The 14,263-nt window shown below is 55.1% G+C and overlaps 1 protein-coding gene across 1 annotated transcript; it reads left to right on the top strand.

Moving 5' to 3' along the window:
• Positions 1-3,886: 3,886 nt before the first annotated feature.
• DNAJB5 (DnaJ heat shock protein family (Hsp40) member B5) lies at positions 3,887-13,063 on the top strand. Its single transcript, XM_039700718.1, has 4 exons — positions 3,887-4,161; positions 4,235-4,479; positions 6,708-7,306; positions 11,414-13,063. Exons 2-4 carry the CDS (start codon positions 4,269-4,271, stop codon positions 11,645-11,647), a joined length of 1,044 nt encoding a protein of 347 aa, XP_039556652.1. The 5' UTR covers positions 3,887-4,161; positions 4,235-4,268; the 3' UTR covers positions 11,648-13,063.
• Positions 13,064-14,263: the final 1,200 nt, after the last annotated feature.

The raw sequence follows: 14,263 nt of genomic DNA, 5'->3' as shown, positions 1-14,263 counted from the left end.
GCAATCCTGCTCTTCTGGAGCCGCGCCGAGAGGTATGCGCTGCCTCGGCAGCCGCGCCTCGCCGGAGCCACCCGGCTCGGAGCCCGCCGGGACTCCGGCCCCTGGGGACACGGCGGGATGGGGCTGTCGCCCGCCCGGCTGCTTCGCTTGCCGCGGGTGGGATGCAGGAGCTACCTGGTGATATCCCCAGTTCGGCTGCCTAGTTTCGGTGTAGAGCTTCTGGAGAGGATGCTCTCCGTGGCCTGCGAGTGACGGTGACAGACGAGGGGGACGCGGTGGCATTAGCTTTCCTTGGCGTGCCTGAAGGTGACTTCTCAGAAGTAGGTTTTGCGCCGTGGGCTCGGGGGACGCACCGTCCCCGTCCCGCTGCCCTGCCGCCACGGGGAGCCCCGGACGCCGGGCGGGAATGCGGCACTCGGATCCCTTCTGCCGGGGCACCGGTGCCGGGCACCGGTGAGGGGGACACAGGGACCCCCATGCATCCGAACGGGAAAAGCTGGGGAGGTGCACATTGGTTAACGTGACTTTTTTCCATATCAACGCCGCCCTACTTTTCTCCCTACCCGATTCGCCTGGCGGGTGCTCAGCCCTGGGCGTCAGCAGAGTCGTTTCTGGGGACACCGGGGGGCTCCTGGCTGCGCTCCCTGCGCTCCTTGGAGGGGGCTGCGTGGGGGACGTGACGGTACCAGGCGGCTGGGTGCCTTGTGGCAGCGGAGAAGAGGAACGCTGGAACTGACGGGTTAAGCAGAAGTGTCTTAATCTGTCGGTTTAACGAGAAAGCGTCAAGAAACCAATTAAAAGGAAAATTACGGCACGGCGAGTGACTCCATTGAAGGGTCTCTCCGTGCGCGGCTGGCAAGCGCACAAAGGACGGCAGCTCCCCGGCGGCACCGCGTCGACCGGAGGAGCCCTTTCGGAGCCATCCTGGGAGCGAGGTCAGAGCCCACCACGGCTGCCGGGCTGGCGAAGAGCTGCCCTTTGGGTGTGCCGGAGGAGGCGGAGGGGGGGACTCGCCAGCAGAGCATCCCTTGGCGGCGGCGGCATCCCCGGCACGAGCCAGCGCCTTCTGCCCCGCCGCCCTCCTCCCGCCCTCCGGTGCCTCCCGGCCGGGCACGCAGCACCTGCCGCCGCCTGCGGACAGCCGCGATGTTTAAAATAAAACTAGAGCCTTTAAAAATGACAGCTTGGACTATGAATGTGTTCGTAAAGTTTCGGTAAGTGGGTTTCCGCCTCTCGACCTTGTGTCCTCGTTAAACCATCAGTGCCTGAGCCTGGCATCCCGCGGTGACCTTGCACCTCGAGATGGAACAACAAAAAAATCTTGTGCCGTTGCCAGGGTGGGTTTGTTCCCTTAGATGACTGCCGAGCAGCGGGATTATGTCAAACGATCGCTATTCAGCTGGCGCGCTAGCCCAGCGGTTGCTCAGGCTGATGTCATGTGCGGGGCCGGCACAAAGATTTATTCTTTATTTAATTATTTTTTTTTCTTTTGGTGTGGTTGCAAGAGGAGGATGGAGGCTGGGCTGGCTCGGCAGGGCAGGGGAATGCCTGTGGTTTTAACCAAGGCAGAGTGGCCGTGGCTTATCTGGGGGCATCTGATTTGCACGGGTGATACCGGAATGCCTTTGACAGCCTGAAACCCCCCCCCCCCCGCCGCTCCCGAGGGGGTTAAATGGGAAGTCAGGAGAGGATGACTGAGCAGAAGGGGGAGAGGATCAGTGGCAAGGCGCAGCTGATCCCAGAGAGGTGGGAGGGAAGGAGGGAGGCTCTGCGGGGACAGAGTCGTGTTTTACCACCATTGTGCATGTGAGCTGAGCCTCGGGAGTGTGCCTTAACCCACCGGGTCACCCACCGGCACCTGGTCCTGTGTGGCACGGTAAACCGCGGCACCGGGAGGCATTTCGGTACAGAGATTCTCTTCCCCATGCCCCGCCAGACAAAGGGGTCCTTGGTCAGCTCAGAGATCCTCATCAGGCATCCCCACCCTGGCCAAAGACCTCTCGGTGGGCAAGAACAGAGATCTTGTGTGTGGCGACAGCATTTTGCATTTTTGGGATGTGTTTTCGTGGGAAGCGCTGTGGGGTTTTGGCCAGATGAGGGTGTCCCAGTGGTGCTGTCAGGTTGGGCTGCATGGGGTCAGAGCCAGACTCTGTGCTCTCTGGGCAGTGGCAGTTGAAGGTTTGTCAGCTCTGTGTTGCAGGAGCTGGGGTGTGATGGGGTTATCTTTAGCACTGCTTGGTTTGCTCTCGCTGTGGGAGGGTTGGCAACATCCAGACAGGGCCAAATTGTCATCTCAGTACTAGTCTCAGAGAGCCCCTGCCCTCCACTGGAGGCTGCTGTGGGGAGGTGGGCTGTTGGAGTGACCCTTGGTGTGGAGGGTGGACAGGATAGTTCATAGTTCTTAGTTTTCCTGCTGGTTGCTCACCCCAGGGTCTCCTGCAGCTTCCCCGCCACTTAGGGAGGGTAAATGGGGAGGTGGGTGTGGGCTGGGGGCAGAGCATCCCCCAGCACCTGCGTGGGCTGGGTGCTGCTGGCATCTCTGCATGCAGGAGCTGGTATAGAAATGTGCTGGCATCCGGGAGCTGCCACAGGAGACGCTGTCAGATGCTCTTTATGCCCCCAGGGACCTCCTCCTACTTCTTCTGTGCCTCCTGAGCTGTTGAACAGTGTTTGCAGATGCCCCCATCTCCCCTCACTGTGTCTTTAGGAGTGCCTTAGCCCCACTCCCCATGTGCAGCAAAGCTTCTCCTATGTGGCTGGAGGAAAAGAGAGCAGAAGTCGGTGGTTTGGATAGATGTGGCCAAATGTGGGACCAATTTCCAAGGTCCTGTAGCTGGTCATTGCCCAAGGCATGGCCCAAGGCAAGTGTTGGATGCTTGGTGTGGCTGCCAGACTCTTAGAGTAGCACCCAAGCATGGATCTTAGGGGAGCACAGTCACCCTTGACTGACCTGTGTGACCTCCAGTGGCAGCTCATGGATGGAGTAAGGATGGGGAGAACATCTGGTGGCTTGTATGATGGTGAAGAAAAGGGCCAAGGCTCACACCCCATGCCAAAATCCATCTGCTGGAGGGGCATAGTGGGTGGAGGTGGCTCAGGTGTGTTTGGAGCAAGTACAGGGTGAAACCTGGACTGTGGAGGGAGCAGGATGTGGGCAGTGGGAGTGCAGGTCTGCAAGGGCAGCACCTGGGAGAAGCAGGGTCAGCACTCAGTGTGAGAGGGGCCAGGCCAGACCCTGCTGTTCAGGGTGTCAAGTGTTTGCTGTCACATAACCGAAAGTCAAGGAGCAGTGGGAAAGATTCATGGAGACGCATGGGACTTGTTAGCTTTTGCCTGGAGGTGCAGCCCTGCCACCTCCCATGGCTGCTCCCTGGGTGGCTGTGACTCCAGCCGTGACTGGGGGATGAATTACGGCCACCGGGTTTTCCATGCCTTAGTATAGGCATGGGCACGGCCTCAGCCCCCGCGCGATGCAGCGAGTGAGCCCTGAGCTCCTGGCTCACTGCAAGATCCAGTTGGAGGCTCTCGGGGAGTGCAAGTCAGGCTAGAAAGTGTTGGGTTTTTTTTTTAAACAGAAAAAGAAAAAAGCCCTCCCACCATCACAAGATGTTTCTGTCTAACGGCTCCGTTCTCTCTCCGCTAAATACAAATTATGGCTCTGACAGCCGGAGGCGCTTATCTCCAGCTGAATGCCAATTGCTTTCAGGAACAAAATGTTTGAAGTTCCTTTAAGGTGAAGGCACAACTTGGTCCCTGCCACTGCTTTCAGCCTCCAAAACCTGCTGTCATCACCCTGACTTGGGTCTCAGGTCCCCAGCTGGGAGAGAAGCAGGCAAGGGGGTGGGCACAGGCTGGCGGCTACATTTGGACATAGCTCAGCCCTCCTGACTCAGCCGGGGGGGGACGGACAGGGACGTGGTCCTGGCCTGACGTTAGCAGTGGCGTGGCCCCTATAATAGCGTCGTGCCCCGACTTGAGCTCTCTCTCCCTGTCAGCCTCAGAGATGAGTCTGTCCATCCCAGCCGTGGGGCTCAGCGGGATAAAACCAGAGCTGGGATACATTCTGGCGCCGGGGCTCTGACCTCTGTTGGGAAGCGTGGACTTGAGCTGGCTCTGGTGCTGCTGGCCCGTGGGACACAGGGAGCATCGCCTCCGCGATAAGTGTGTGCCAGTCCCGTCCCCAGCTGCCCCTGTGTGAAACTCAGCTTACGAAGAGCTGTCTTTCTCCTTTCAGGAATAAGTACTCGGCTCCCGGCAGCGTCGCCGTCATGGGGAAGGACTATTACAAGATTTTGGGCATCCAGAGCGGTGCCAATGAAGATGAAATCAAGAAGGCCTATCGGAAAATGGCCCTGAAATATCACCCCGATAAGAATAAAGACCCCAATGCTGAGGAGAAGTTCAAGGAGATTGCAGAGGCTTATGACGTCCTGAGTGACCCCAAGAAACGAGCCGTGTACGACCAGTATGGGGAGGAAGGTAAGGGAATAAGCACTGCCCACTGGGAGGCAGGAATGTGGGGTCCAAATCAGTTTTAGAGGTGAGGGAGGGTTTTCACAGAGAGGTGTTTCATGCCTACTCCTGAAATGGGACTGGTTGCTAAAGAATCAGAGTGAAGGCTCCACAGGTGTCAGAAATCACCTCTCATCCTAATCCTCCCCAGGCTGCTTCACTTTTCCAGCAATTTGTCACTTTGCTTCATGGCGTGGCTGGGCTCCCCCTGCCCTCTGCCCCAAAACTGTGGGTGCCTGATGAGAAATGGAAGGAGCTCACCTCCTGGGTCATATCTGGGGTAATTTGTTAGCAGCTCTTGAAATGACCTAAATAACAGAGCAGAGACGTACTGCTTCTGCCCACGTTCCCCCTGCACTTGGGCACTGGTCCCACTGTCCTCCCTGGTACAGGCTGACCTACAGGATTCAAAGCTTTTCCCAATTTAAGTAATAGGCCCTTGTTTTGAAACCAAGTGGCTGCTGTTGTCTGGTGGTTGGCATGGAGGAGGAGGAGGAGGAGGAGAGCCGCTCCAACGCAGGCGGCCTTATTAGTCGATGATGGAAGAGTGCAACCCCATTCGAGGAGAGTGCTGAATAGCATCTGCATTAATCAGCCCAGGGCTTGGGTGCTTAAAAGAGCAGGAGGTCTGGCAGGAGCAGGCTGCTGGGTGGAAGAGACAGCTCCTCTCTCAGGCAGGTGCATCCCCTCAACAAGCCACCGGCAGGATTAAGCAGCAGTGGGTTAATTGTTGACCCGTTAGTTATGTCAGGGCTGTGATGGATGCACGGGCACAGTGATTTGCTGCCCTGTAAAATGAGAAGAGACTCTCTCAAGTGGGAAACCAGCTTTTCCCGGGAGGCCTCAGTGAAATCAGACCCTGCTCAGGCTGGCGTCATGGGATTAAAGGTGAAACCTCCTGGCTGTACAGTCTATTAGGAGTGGGGCTCACTGGGGATTTGGCAAAATCCCTGTCGCCTGCAGGCATCTAAAATAAGAGTGAATTAAGGAAGAGGGTAAGAGCTCCCTCACTGCCCCATCAAGTTAAAGACCATCTTCCCCCATGCCCCCACCATTGTTGAACCTCTCATGTTCCATGACCTTCCCCACACATTTTGTTTCCCTTTCTTTTTGGGGCACTGAAGATCAGCATTTTGAGGAGCTTCAGGGTCCCACATGCTGTGTTGGCAAGGTGAAGTGGGAAAGCCCCTTCAACCCACCCAGAATACTGACTTCAGCACTCAGAAGGGACTCCTACACTTGCCCTGCTGTGGAAAGGGCGTGGGGGGTTGGGACAAAGGACAGCCTGTCAGAAATAGTCCTTCACTGTCACTGGTGTGCCCTGAAAATAGTCCCTGAGCTAGGCTTGGCTTAACCCTTCCCAACCCTGCTGATCAAAAATAGCGTTGCAGAGCATGTGTGACCTCTTTGGGGGGCATTTGTCATGTGCCTTGACTCCTTGGGACTTGGGATGAGTTGCAGTGACGTCAGGCTCAGCCTGGGACCTGGCAGGGGAGTTTCCCATGGGAAAAGTTGCCAAATGATTCAAACCTGGAGCTTACCTGGCATTTTATACAGCCAATGTGCAGGGAGCTGCATGCCAGAGGTCTGCTCACCTCCACCTGCCTGTAGAATCATTGAGGGTGGAGAAGATCTCTAAGATCATTTAATGAAGCACTGCCATGTTAATCATTAAGCCACATCCTAAAGTGCCACATCCACACACCTTTTGAGCACTTCCAAGAATGATGACTCTATCATTGAGCACTTCCAAGAATGTTGACTCTATCACTTCCCTAGGCAGCCTGTTCCTGACCAACTTTTCTGTGAAGAAATTTTTCCTAATATCCAGTCTCAGAGACAAGGCTAAGGGGGCAGGAAGGAGCCTGCTCATGGGGAAAAATGGAGATGGGCTGATCAGGGTAGGTTTTAAATTAAAATTAGGTGAATAGGGTGGAAAGAATCAAAGAGGTCCTTCAGTGGGGATAGAGGGAATGAAGCCTGAATGGGTTCTGAGCTTGCAGGGTGTAGGAGTGGGACTGTGAGTCATGGGTGGAGATGGTGCCTTCACAGTGGTTGAGCTGGAGGTGATCTGCACACCCAGGAGAGGGTGGAAGGAGGAGGCAGAGGCCATTCTCCCACCTGGGCAGTGCAGGACTTGCAGACCATTCCCCCACAGGGAGCATTCATGTTTTCTCTTCCCCCTTCTCTTCCAGGTCTCAAAACTGGAGGTGGCTCTTCAGGTGGCTCAGGGAACACCTTCCACTACACCTTCCATGGAGACCCCCATGCCACCTTCGCATCCTTCTTCGGAGGCTCCAACCCTTTCGACATCTTCTTCGCCAGCAGCCGCTCCCGGATGTTCAATGGCTTTGACCAGGAAGACATGGATATGGATGATGACGACGACCCTTTCAGTGCCTTTGGCCGGTTTGGCTTCAACGGCATTAACGGGGTTCACCGGCGGCACCAGGAGTCCCTGCACACACGGAGGAAGGTCCAAGACCCACCTGTCATCCACGAGCTCAAGGTGTCCCTGGAAGAGATCTACCACGGATCCACCAAGAGAATGAAGATCACTCGCAGAAGGCTCAACGCTGATGGCCGGACCATGCGGACTGAGGACAAGATCCTAAACATTGTCATCAAACGGGGCTGGAAGGAGGGAACCAAAATCACATTCCCCAAGGAAGGGGATGCCACTCCAGACAACATCCCTGCAGACATCGTCTTCATCCTCAAGGACAAGCCTCACTCGCACTTCAAGAGGGACGGGACAAACGTGATCTACACGGCAAACATCAGTCTTAAAGAGGTGAGTACGGGTGGTAAATCCCATGGGGTGCGAGGTGGCAGTGGTTCATGGCCTTTGGGGCTAAGATGGGAGGCAGTCCTTCTCCTGCTCTGGATAGGAAAGACCAGGTAGGTCATAAGAAAGGAGCTGAGAGGCCAACTTGGTCTTGGCTTTGGAGGCACTTGACTTCATGCTGGGTGTGGGACACTGATGCTGCAGTCCCTGCTGAAGACACCTCACTTCTTGGGCCAATTCAGGTGGCTCATTTTATCCGTGTTTTTCCTTCTCCATGTGTCTTGTTTTTCGATTTTAGCATAGGGTATTCACATGTGGAACAAAGGGCACATCCTCTGTAGGAACAAGGGAGAACCCAGGTTGGGTGGCATCAGTCTGATTCCTGCTTTTCCTGTAGCTGAGCCTGCTGTGGCTTAGTTACTGCGTAGGGTTGCACCAGGTGCCTCTTCTCATGAGCAAAGAGCAGGATTATGTGGAGGAAAGTGATCACTTACCCTCCCTGAGTAGTGCTTTAGCTGTTTCCTTGATTCTGGCTTTCCTAGATAAGCAACCAAACAAATTAAATACCTAGGCAATGAGTAAAACTCAACACTTCCAGGCTGCCAGTCCTGGAGGTCACGGCAGGGCTGGTTGGATGCATCAGATCATCCAGCAATCTGCACGAAGGTGGGAGAGGAAAGGGAAGATTACCTCAGTACAAGATGTGCCGTTCGCCACTGCTGCTGTAAAACTACCTTTTAATAAATCCCAGCTGGCAGCTGCATTTAACGTTGACATTTTTGGCAGCTGCCATTTGCTGTTCCTTTCAGACGGTAGACGCTGTCTGTCTTCTTAATGAGCTGATTTTTTTTTTCCTTCCTGAAGGCAGATTTATGTTCTCAAATGCATTGAATAGAAATAAGCTCAATGGGCCAGACCTGAGGTAGGAAAACGTGATCTTGTGAAGTGTGCCAGGAAGTCAGGAGAGCTCTGTGATGGCTCTGCATCCCAGCTCCGGCTGTGACCGGGTGTACTGGGGGCAAAAAGCACGTGGGCCAGGCAGAGCTGGGCACTCCTGAAGCAAACTCAGCTCCACTTAACTTGCAAACTCAGGGATTTCCCTCACAGTGCAAAGTACAGAGGTTTATTCCTGCAGTAGCTGGTTCTCCTGGCCAATCCAGAAATACTCAGGAGAGACTGCCTTATTTATGGAGCAGTGCATGCCATATCTCAGATATTCCTTCTGTTCATTCCTTTTAGCTATAAAGTTAACCCTGACCTGGCTGTGCTGGTGCCCAGACCATGTTAGCGCAAGTTTGTGCACTAATCAGGCTGGAGGGACTCCTGCCTGGAGTTGGCTTTTAGCAGTAACTGGAGAAATGGGCTAGAGAAGTGCACCAGAAGTGTTGGACACCTGTAAGGTCCATGAGCAAGGCCTGCATGCTGGCAGGGGGATTGCACAATGCAGACACAAAGCAGAAAATTGATGGTCCAGGCAAATTCCTTATCTCTTTCAGCTGGAATTTCTGGTCTCTGACCTCCCCCAGCATAAGCCCAACAGGCTGGGCATCCTCATGGAGCTGCTGGTCTGGCTGTCTTCCCCAGCCTGCTGCTTGCCAGGGCAGTGTGATATTCTGCTGCATTTGTCTTCCAGGAAAAGAAGTTCCTTAAGTGCTCTGGAGCACGAGCAGATGCTGGGAGCTCTCCAATTCTGTATGCTACCACCTCAGTATGTGACAGAGCACAACTTCTCCATCTCCTCAGCCTTTGGCTGTAGCCTTAGGTCTCTCCTTGCACCTTCTGCCTTCCCAGGCTGCCTCTTCTAGCCTGAGTTTTAGTCTCTGTGTTGCCATGAGAGAACACGGTACCATGAGGAAAGCTGGCAGGTGATGGGTACTGGAGGGCCCTGCTGGGTGCCTGGCCAGGGCAGTGCAGGCATTTTGCCACCTGTCTGCTGCGGAATCATAGATGTAGGAGTGCTTTTCCAGGGATTCATTGTCTTCCTTCCAAAAATCAGAGGCGCGTGCCACATCAGGGAGCTGCGGGAGGGAGGAGGCACAACTCCACCAGCAGCTGCCTCTGCCGGGAGGCAGCGCTGCCGGCAGGGCGTCCTGCCCTCCTGGCTGCTGCCTAATGCCCGCCCTCGGCAGCATCCCGCTTTGCATCCTTTACCTGGCGTCACCTTCCTCGAAGCATCCGCGCCTGGGCTCATCCCGGCTGGGACGCGGCCGGTGGCGACGCCCTCCCCGGAGCGGAGGAGGACCCGCGGTGACCTAGATAAAGCTCTGCTCGCGCAGCACAGTGCACAAACCCAGGGTGATTTCATCCCCAGGGATAAACCAAGCCTCTTTCTAGGATGCGGGGTAGCTCCCACGGTTACTGGTGTTACTTCAGCAACCGTTTTCCCAAATGCCAGCAAAGTTGAGCAAGAAGAATGAAAAACAGGGACATAAGGCGGAGGAGCGATCGCCTCGGATTCTTGCGTCTTGGCTCTGGGAAGGAAACATTAAGATCCTGTCTGCCTTCGCTGTTACCGCCCGCTTCTGCTCACATCTCTGCCTGCTTTCCCCATCCACGTGTTCCTGCAGGGACTTCTTGTTCTCCTTTCTGTTTAGTGGCTGGAGGTGTCCTTTCTTGGCACGCGTGGGCACTTGCAGCCATGGCACACTGCACTGGGCACCAGCGAGCCGGAGGGCTTTGGCATCCTTGCCTGAATGCACAGCACAAACTCCTTGATGTGGGGAGATTGTCCTTTGTTTTCTCCTCAGCCTGCTGGAGATCAGCCAAGCACCTGCTGCTCACACAGAACTGGTGATGGTATCCTCCAGGCTGAAGACTTCATCCCTGGAGGACACCCTCTCCAGGAGGGGGCCCGTGCAGATGGGCCATGCAAAGGAGATAGGACCTTCTCCCCTGTTCTCTGCTCAGCAGAGACCCTGAACCAGCTCTGGCACAGATCCCACTGCAAAGCCTCTAGTTCAAAGCCTTGGTTCTGCTTGCAGAAGCCCCATCCATCATCTCAGAGCCAGTGGCCAGCATGAGATGTTTCTCCTGGTTCCTGTTGCTACTCTGCCTTTGGAGGCTTTTCCTGGCTGGGGGGAACGCAGAACATTCCCCCACCTACCCCGGAAACAGCAATTGCATCTTTCTCTGCTCCCCTTGCAGGGTGTTTTGGGAGGGCTGGGACCCCCAGGACCCAGTTCAGAGGGACAAACCTGTGCCAGCCCCCACATGGAAGCTCGAGGCTGTAGCTCAGCAAGCCCCCAGCCCCCACCCCCTTCCAGAAGCATCGTTCCGCAGTCCTCTCGCTCAGCTCTTGCTGAAAGCCTGGAGACGATCCTGCCCACATGTACGACAGAGCTGTCTGAGTTATTTAAGGACACAAGGATTTTCTTGCTGCATTCCTGCATCACGTGGCTTGCCAATGCAGGCCAGTGTGCGGCTGCTGCTGGGGGCTGGGGTGCAGCGGGGTGGCACCCCCACACCAGCTCCTGGCTGTGCAGTGGGATAGGAGATGGGAACCAGCCCCTCCAGCACCCCAGCTCCCAGGGAAGCTCAGTGCCATGGCCACACCATTGTGCCATGCTGGCGTAGCCTTGTGGGGACTGTCGGTGGCAGGGATGGGACATGGGACATGGACTGTGCTATAGATAACCCCAAGCACCGGGCAAAGCTGCCGTGCTCTGGAGGGTGACAGCTGATGGGCTGTGGCAGCATCCCATGATCTCAGCTGGATTTTCGGCTGCCTGAGGCTGGGCGACAGGGCTGGAAAGGAGCTAAATTTAGCCTGCGTTGTTGCTGTGGGTGGCTGGGCTCTTGCTGGTGGTGCCTTCTGGGCAGCCCAGCAGGTGGGGAGGGGAGTCCTTCCCCCGATGAGAGCTGGGGCACCCCTCTCCTGGGGCACCCCTCTCCTACACGGCTCCTGCAGCCCAGTTCATGGTGGTTGGACCAGGCTGGTGCCAGCAGAGAGCTGTGCTTGCACTGGTGAGCATCACCCAATGCTCTTGGGCAGCACCCAGAGGGAGCTGGGCAGTTCAACTGGGAGAGCAGCCAGTGGGGAGACAAGGGTGTGGCTGTCAGGATGCTTTGGGGTATCAGCCCCATCTGATGGCCTGTTCCTTCTTCCTTCCCCAGGCCTTGTGCGGCTGCACTGTGAACATTCCCACCATCGATGGACGGGTGATCCCGCTTCCCTGCAACGACATCATCAAGCCAGGGACAGTGAAGAGACTACGTGGGGAGGGGCTGCCCTTCCCCAAGGCCCCCAGCCAGCGAGGAGACTTGATCGTGGAGTTCAAAATCCGCTTCCCGGACAGAATAGCTCCCCAGACAAGACAGATCCTCAAGCAGCACCTCCCATGCTCCTAGAGCCCAGGGACTCTCCTCCAAAGCAGCAATACTCCAAACGCATGTGCCACAGCACCTGGCCTGCAACAGAGCCAAGGTGTCACAGCACTTTTAAATGCAAAAAAAAAAAATAAAAAAACAACCCCTCACACTACTTTTCTCCCCCAAAAAAACCCATCCGACCCACCCCCTATCCATCCTTCTTGGCTGGTTTTTTACTCCAGCAACGGGGAGACTCCTGTCTGCCACAGCTCTCCCGACTGCCAAACCTTTTCTTTCTCCCCAGAGGTCCATTTTTTTGCCTCGCAAGAGTGAGAGCCATGGGCCCTCTGCCCGGGGAGGTGCGTTGTGTTGTGGGTTTTTTATGTCACCTGCTTTTCAGGCCACTCTTCCCACAAGAAGCTGGACTTGTCGGGGTCCGGCGCTGTGTAAATAGGACTCCACAGGATCTGGCATCCCCGCTGCTGGTTTTTCTCTTCCCCTCTTTGACACTTGCTGCTGTTTGGGGTCCCGGCTGCACCGCGGTGCCGATCACTCCTGCCTGCGGTGGCCCCCCCAGTAGCTGGACAATTTCTCACCTTGGGGCCGCGGTTCCAACCGTGGTCCGCTCTCCTGTGCCAAGCCTACACCGAGCCTCGGCCGTGCCAAACAACGGAGCACGTGGGGATGGTCCATCCAGCCTCCTGCCCCTGCCCGGGGATGTCCCCAGTGCCCGTGGGCAGCGCTTGCCTGCACCTGCTGCCCGCAGGGCCCAGCCAGCAGGAGGAGGGGGGAAAGCCCAGGGTGGAGTTTTCTTTTTTCAGATGTGTTGAGTTTGCATTGCTGCTTTGATTTTTTAAATACATATATATAGAGCTCATTAGATAAACTTGGTAAGGGTTTTTCTCTGCCTGAATTGGGGATACTGGCCTGACGCACCCAGGCTTTTTTTGAAAGGGGGATGATTCAGCCACACGAACAGCAAACCCCCGGAGTGGGGTTGTGTGTGCGTGTAGCACTAATCTGGGTGCAAAAGCAGAGCCAAGCGTGAGCAGAGCTGTGGGTTTCACTAGTGTTTCAGGTCAAATTAAGGATTCTAATAAGAAGAGAGAGGCGTGTGTATATATTTTTCTACAGGGACAATTCATTCAGGAGGTGTTTCTGGACATCAGGATGGATCTGGGAGATGCATGAGGCAGTCCGTTTAGTGGCTCCATTTTCAAATACTGTATTTTTTTAAAACCTTTGGATTTCCATCAGGAGAATTTTTATATTTCTAACCTTTCTCAGCCCACTCTGCCTCATGCCATTTTTTTTCCCAGGAAAGGGCTGGTGTGGAGCTGGAGGCACATTCGACCTGGCTTTGTACAGCTCCTCTTTCACCACAGCACTGCCAAGAAAACCCCTGCCAAAATATTCCCCACCCCCCACCCTGGGAATCCTTTTTTTTTTTAATTCCTAAAAAAAAAAAAGTACTGACTTGAAGCGGGGTCCCTTGGGGTGGGGAGCTGTGTGTGGGGTGTCCGTGGGGCTGGGGGTGCAGCTGTACAGCATTACCTGTGGGGCGAGGAGACCTGTGAGGCACTGCTGAATCAATCACCCGCTTTGGCCAGAGAGGGGTGGCCACTGGTTCCCTCCATCCCTCCACTGGTCCCTGTGGAGTTTATTGTGGAGAAATGTGGTGGACAACATGAGCGAGAAGACAGGCCAGCGCGCAGATGCAAGCTGATTTGTTTTTCTCGGTTTCAACGAGACCTGAATGTTTTATAGTGGGGTTTTTTGTAATTTTCTTTTTTTTTTCCTTTTTTTTTTTTTTTTTTTTTTTTTTTTTTTTTTTTTTTGTAATGTCAGTATTGAGAGAAATAAAGAAGTATTTTGAAAAATACACTTTCTCAGTGTGTGTTGTGATGGGAGGTGCCAGGCTGGGCTCCAGCCCAGGGAAGAGGGCTCCGTGCCAGGGTCATTGCCACCACCACCCTGGCCAGGTGCCCTTGAGGCTGGCAGGGAGGGGAAGAAGAAATCTGTTTTGTTTTGGTACTTGTTGCACAGGACCTTCAGGGCCTGCTGATGTGGGGGAGGGGAATGAATACATGACTTGGGTCGCAGGATCCTCCCCACCTGCATGGCCTGAGTTGTGCTGACCACATTGCCAAGGATTGGGAGCAGTGCTGGTGAGGGGCTCTGTCCCCTCAGGGCTCTGGGATGGGCAGTGGGATAGCCAGTGAAGGGCTGCAGGGGGAGGCTGGAGAGAGCAGTGCCCATCTCTTCTCAGAAGGGCCTTGGGGCAGGGCGAGAGCCAGAGGCATTGCTGGCACCCATGGAAAGTCCTGCTGCTGCCAGGGAATGTTTGCACGTCAGGAGCTGTGCACAGGGACAGGAGATGAGAGCAAAACCCATGGGCCTTGTGGCCATCTCTCAAGTCCAGTGTGTGGCTCAAGTGGGTTTGATTTTGGGTGAGAATTGTCAATAAATTAAACTGGATGTTAATTGCCACGTAGCACTGCATACAGTTTCCATGGCCACTAATATGCCCATCACCATCACTGGGCACTTGCCTCGCTGAATTTGGGATCTGAACCCAGCTCTCCTTTGATTGCCGTGTTAATGAAGGATGAGTTTTGGTGAAACCAGCCAAGCCCAGCAGTGATAGAATCAGAG

This window comes from Passer montanus, unplaced genomic scaffold (assembly GCF_014805655.1).
Source record: "Passer montanus isolate IOZ18808 unplaced genomic scaffold, ASM1480565v1 scaffold143, whole genome shotgun sequence".
NCBI classification, from domain to species: Eukaryota; Metazoa; Chordata; class Aves; order Passeriformes; family Passeridae; genus Passer; species Passer montanus.
Note: the sequence above shows the minus strand (reverse complement) of the source record. Positions and strands in the feature narration are given on the sequence as shown.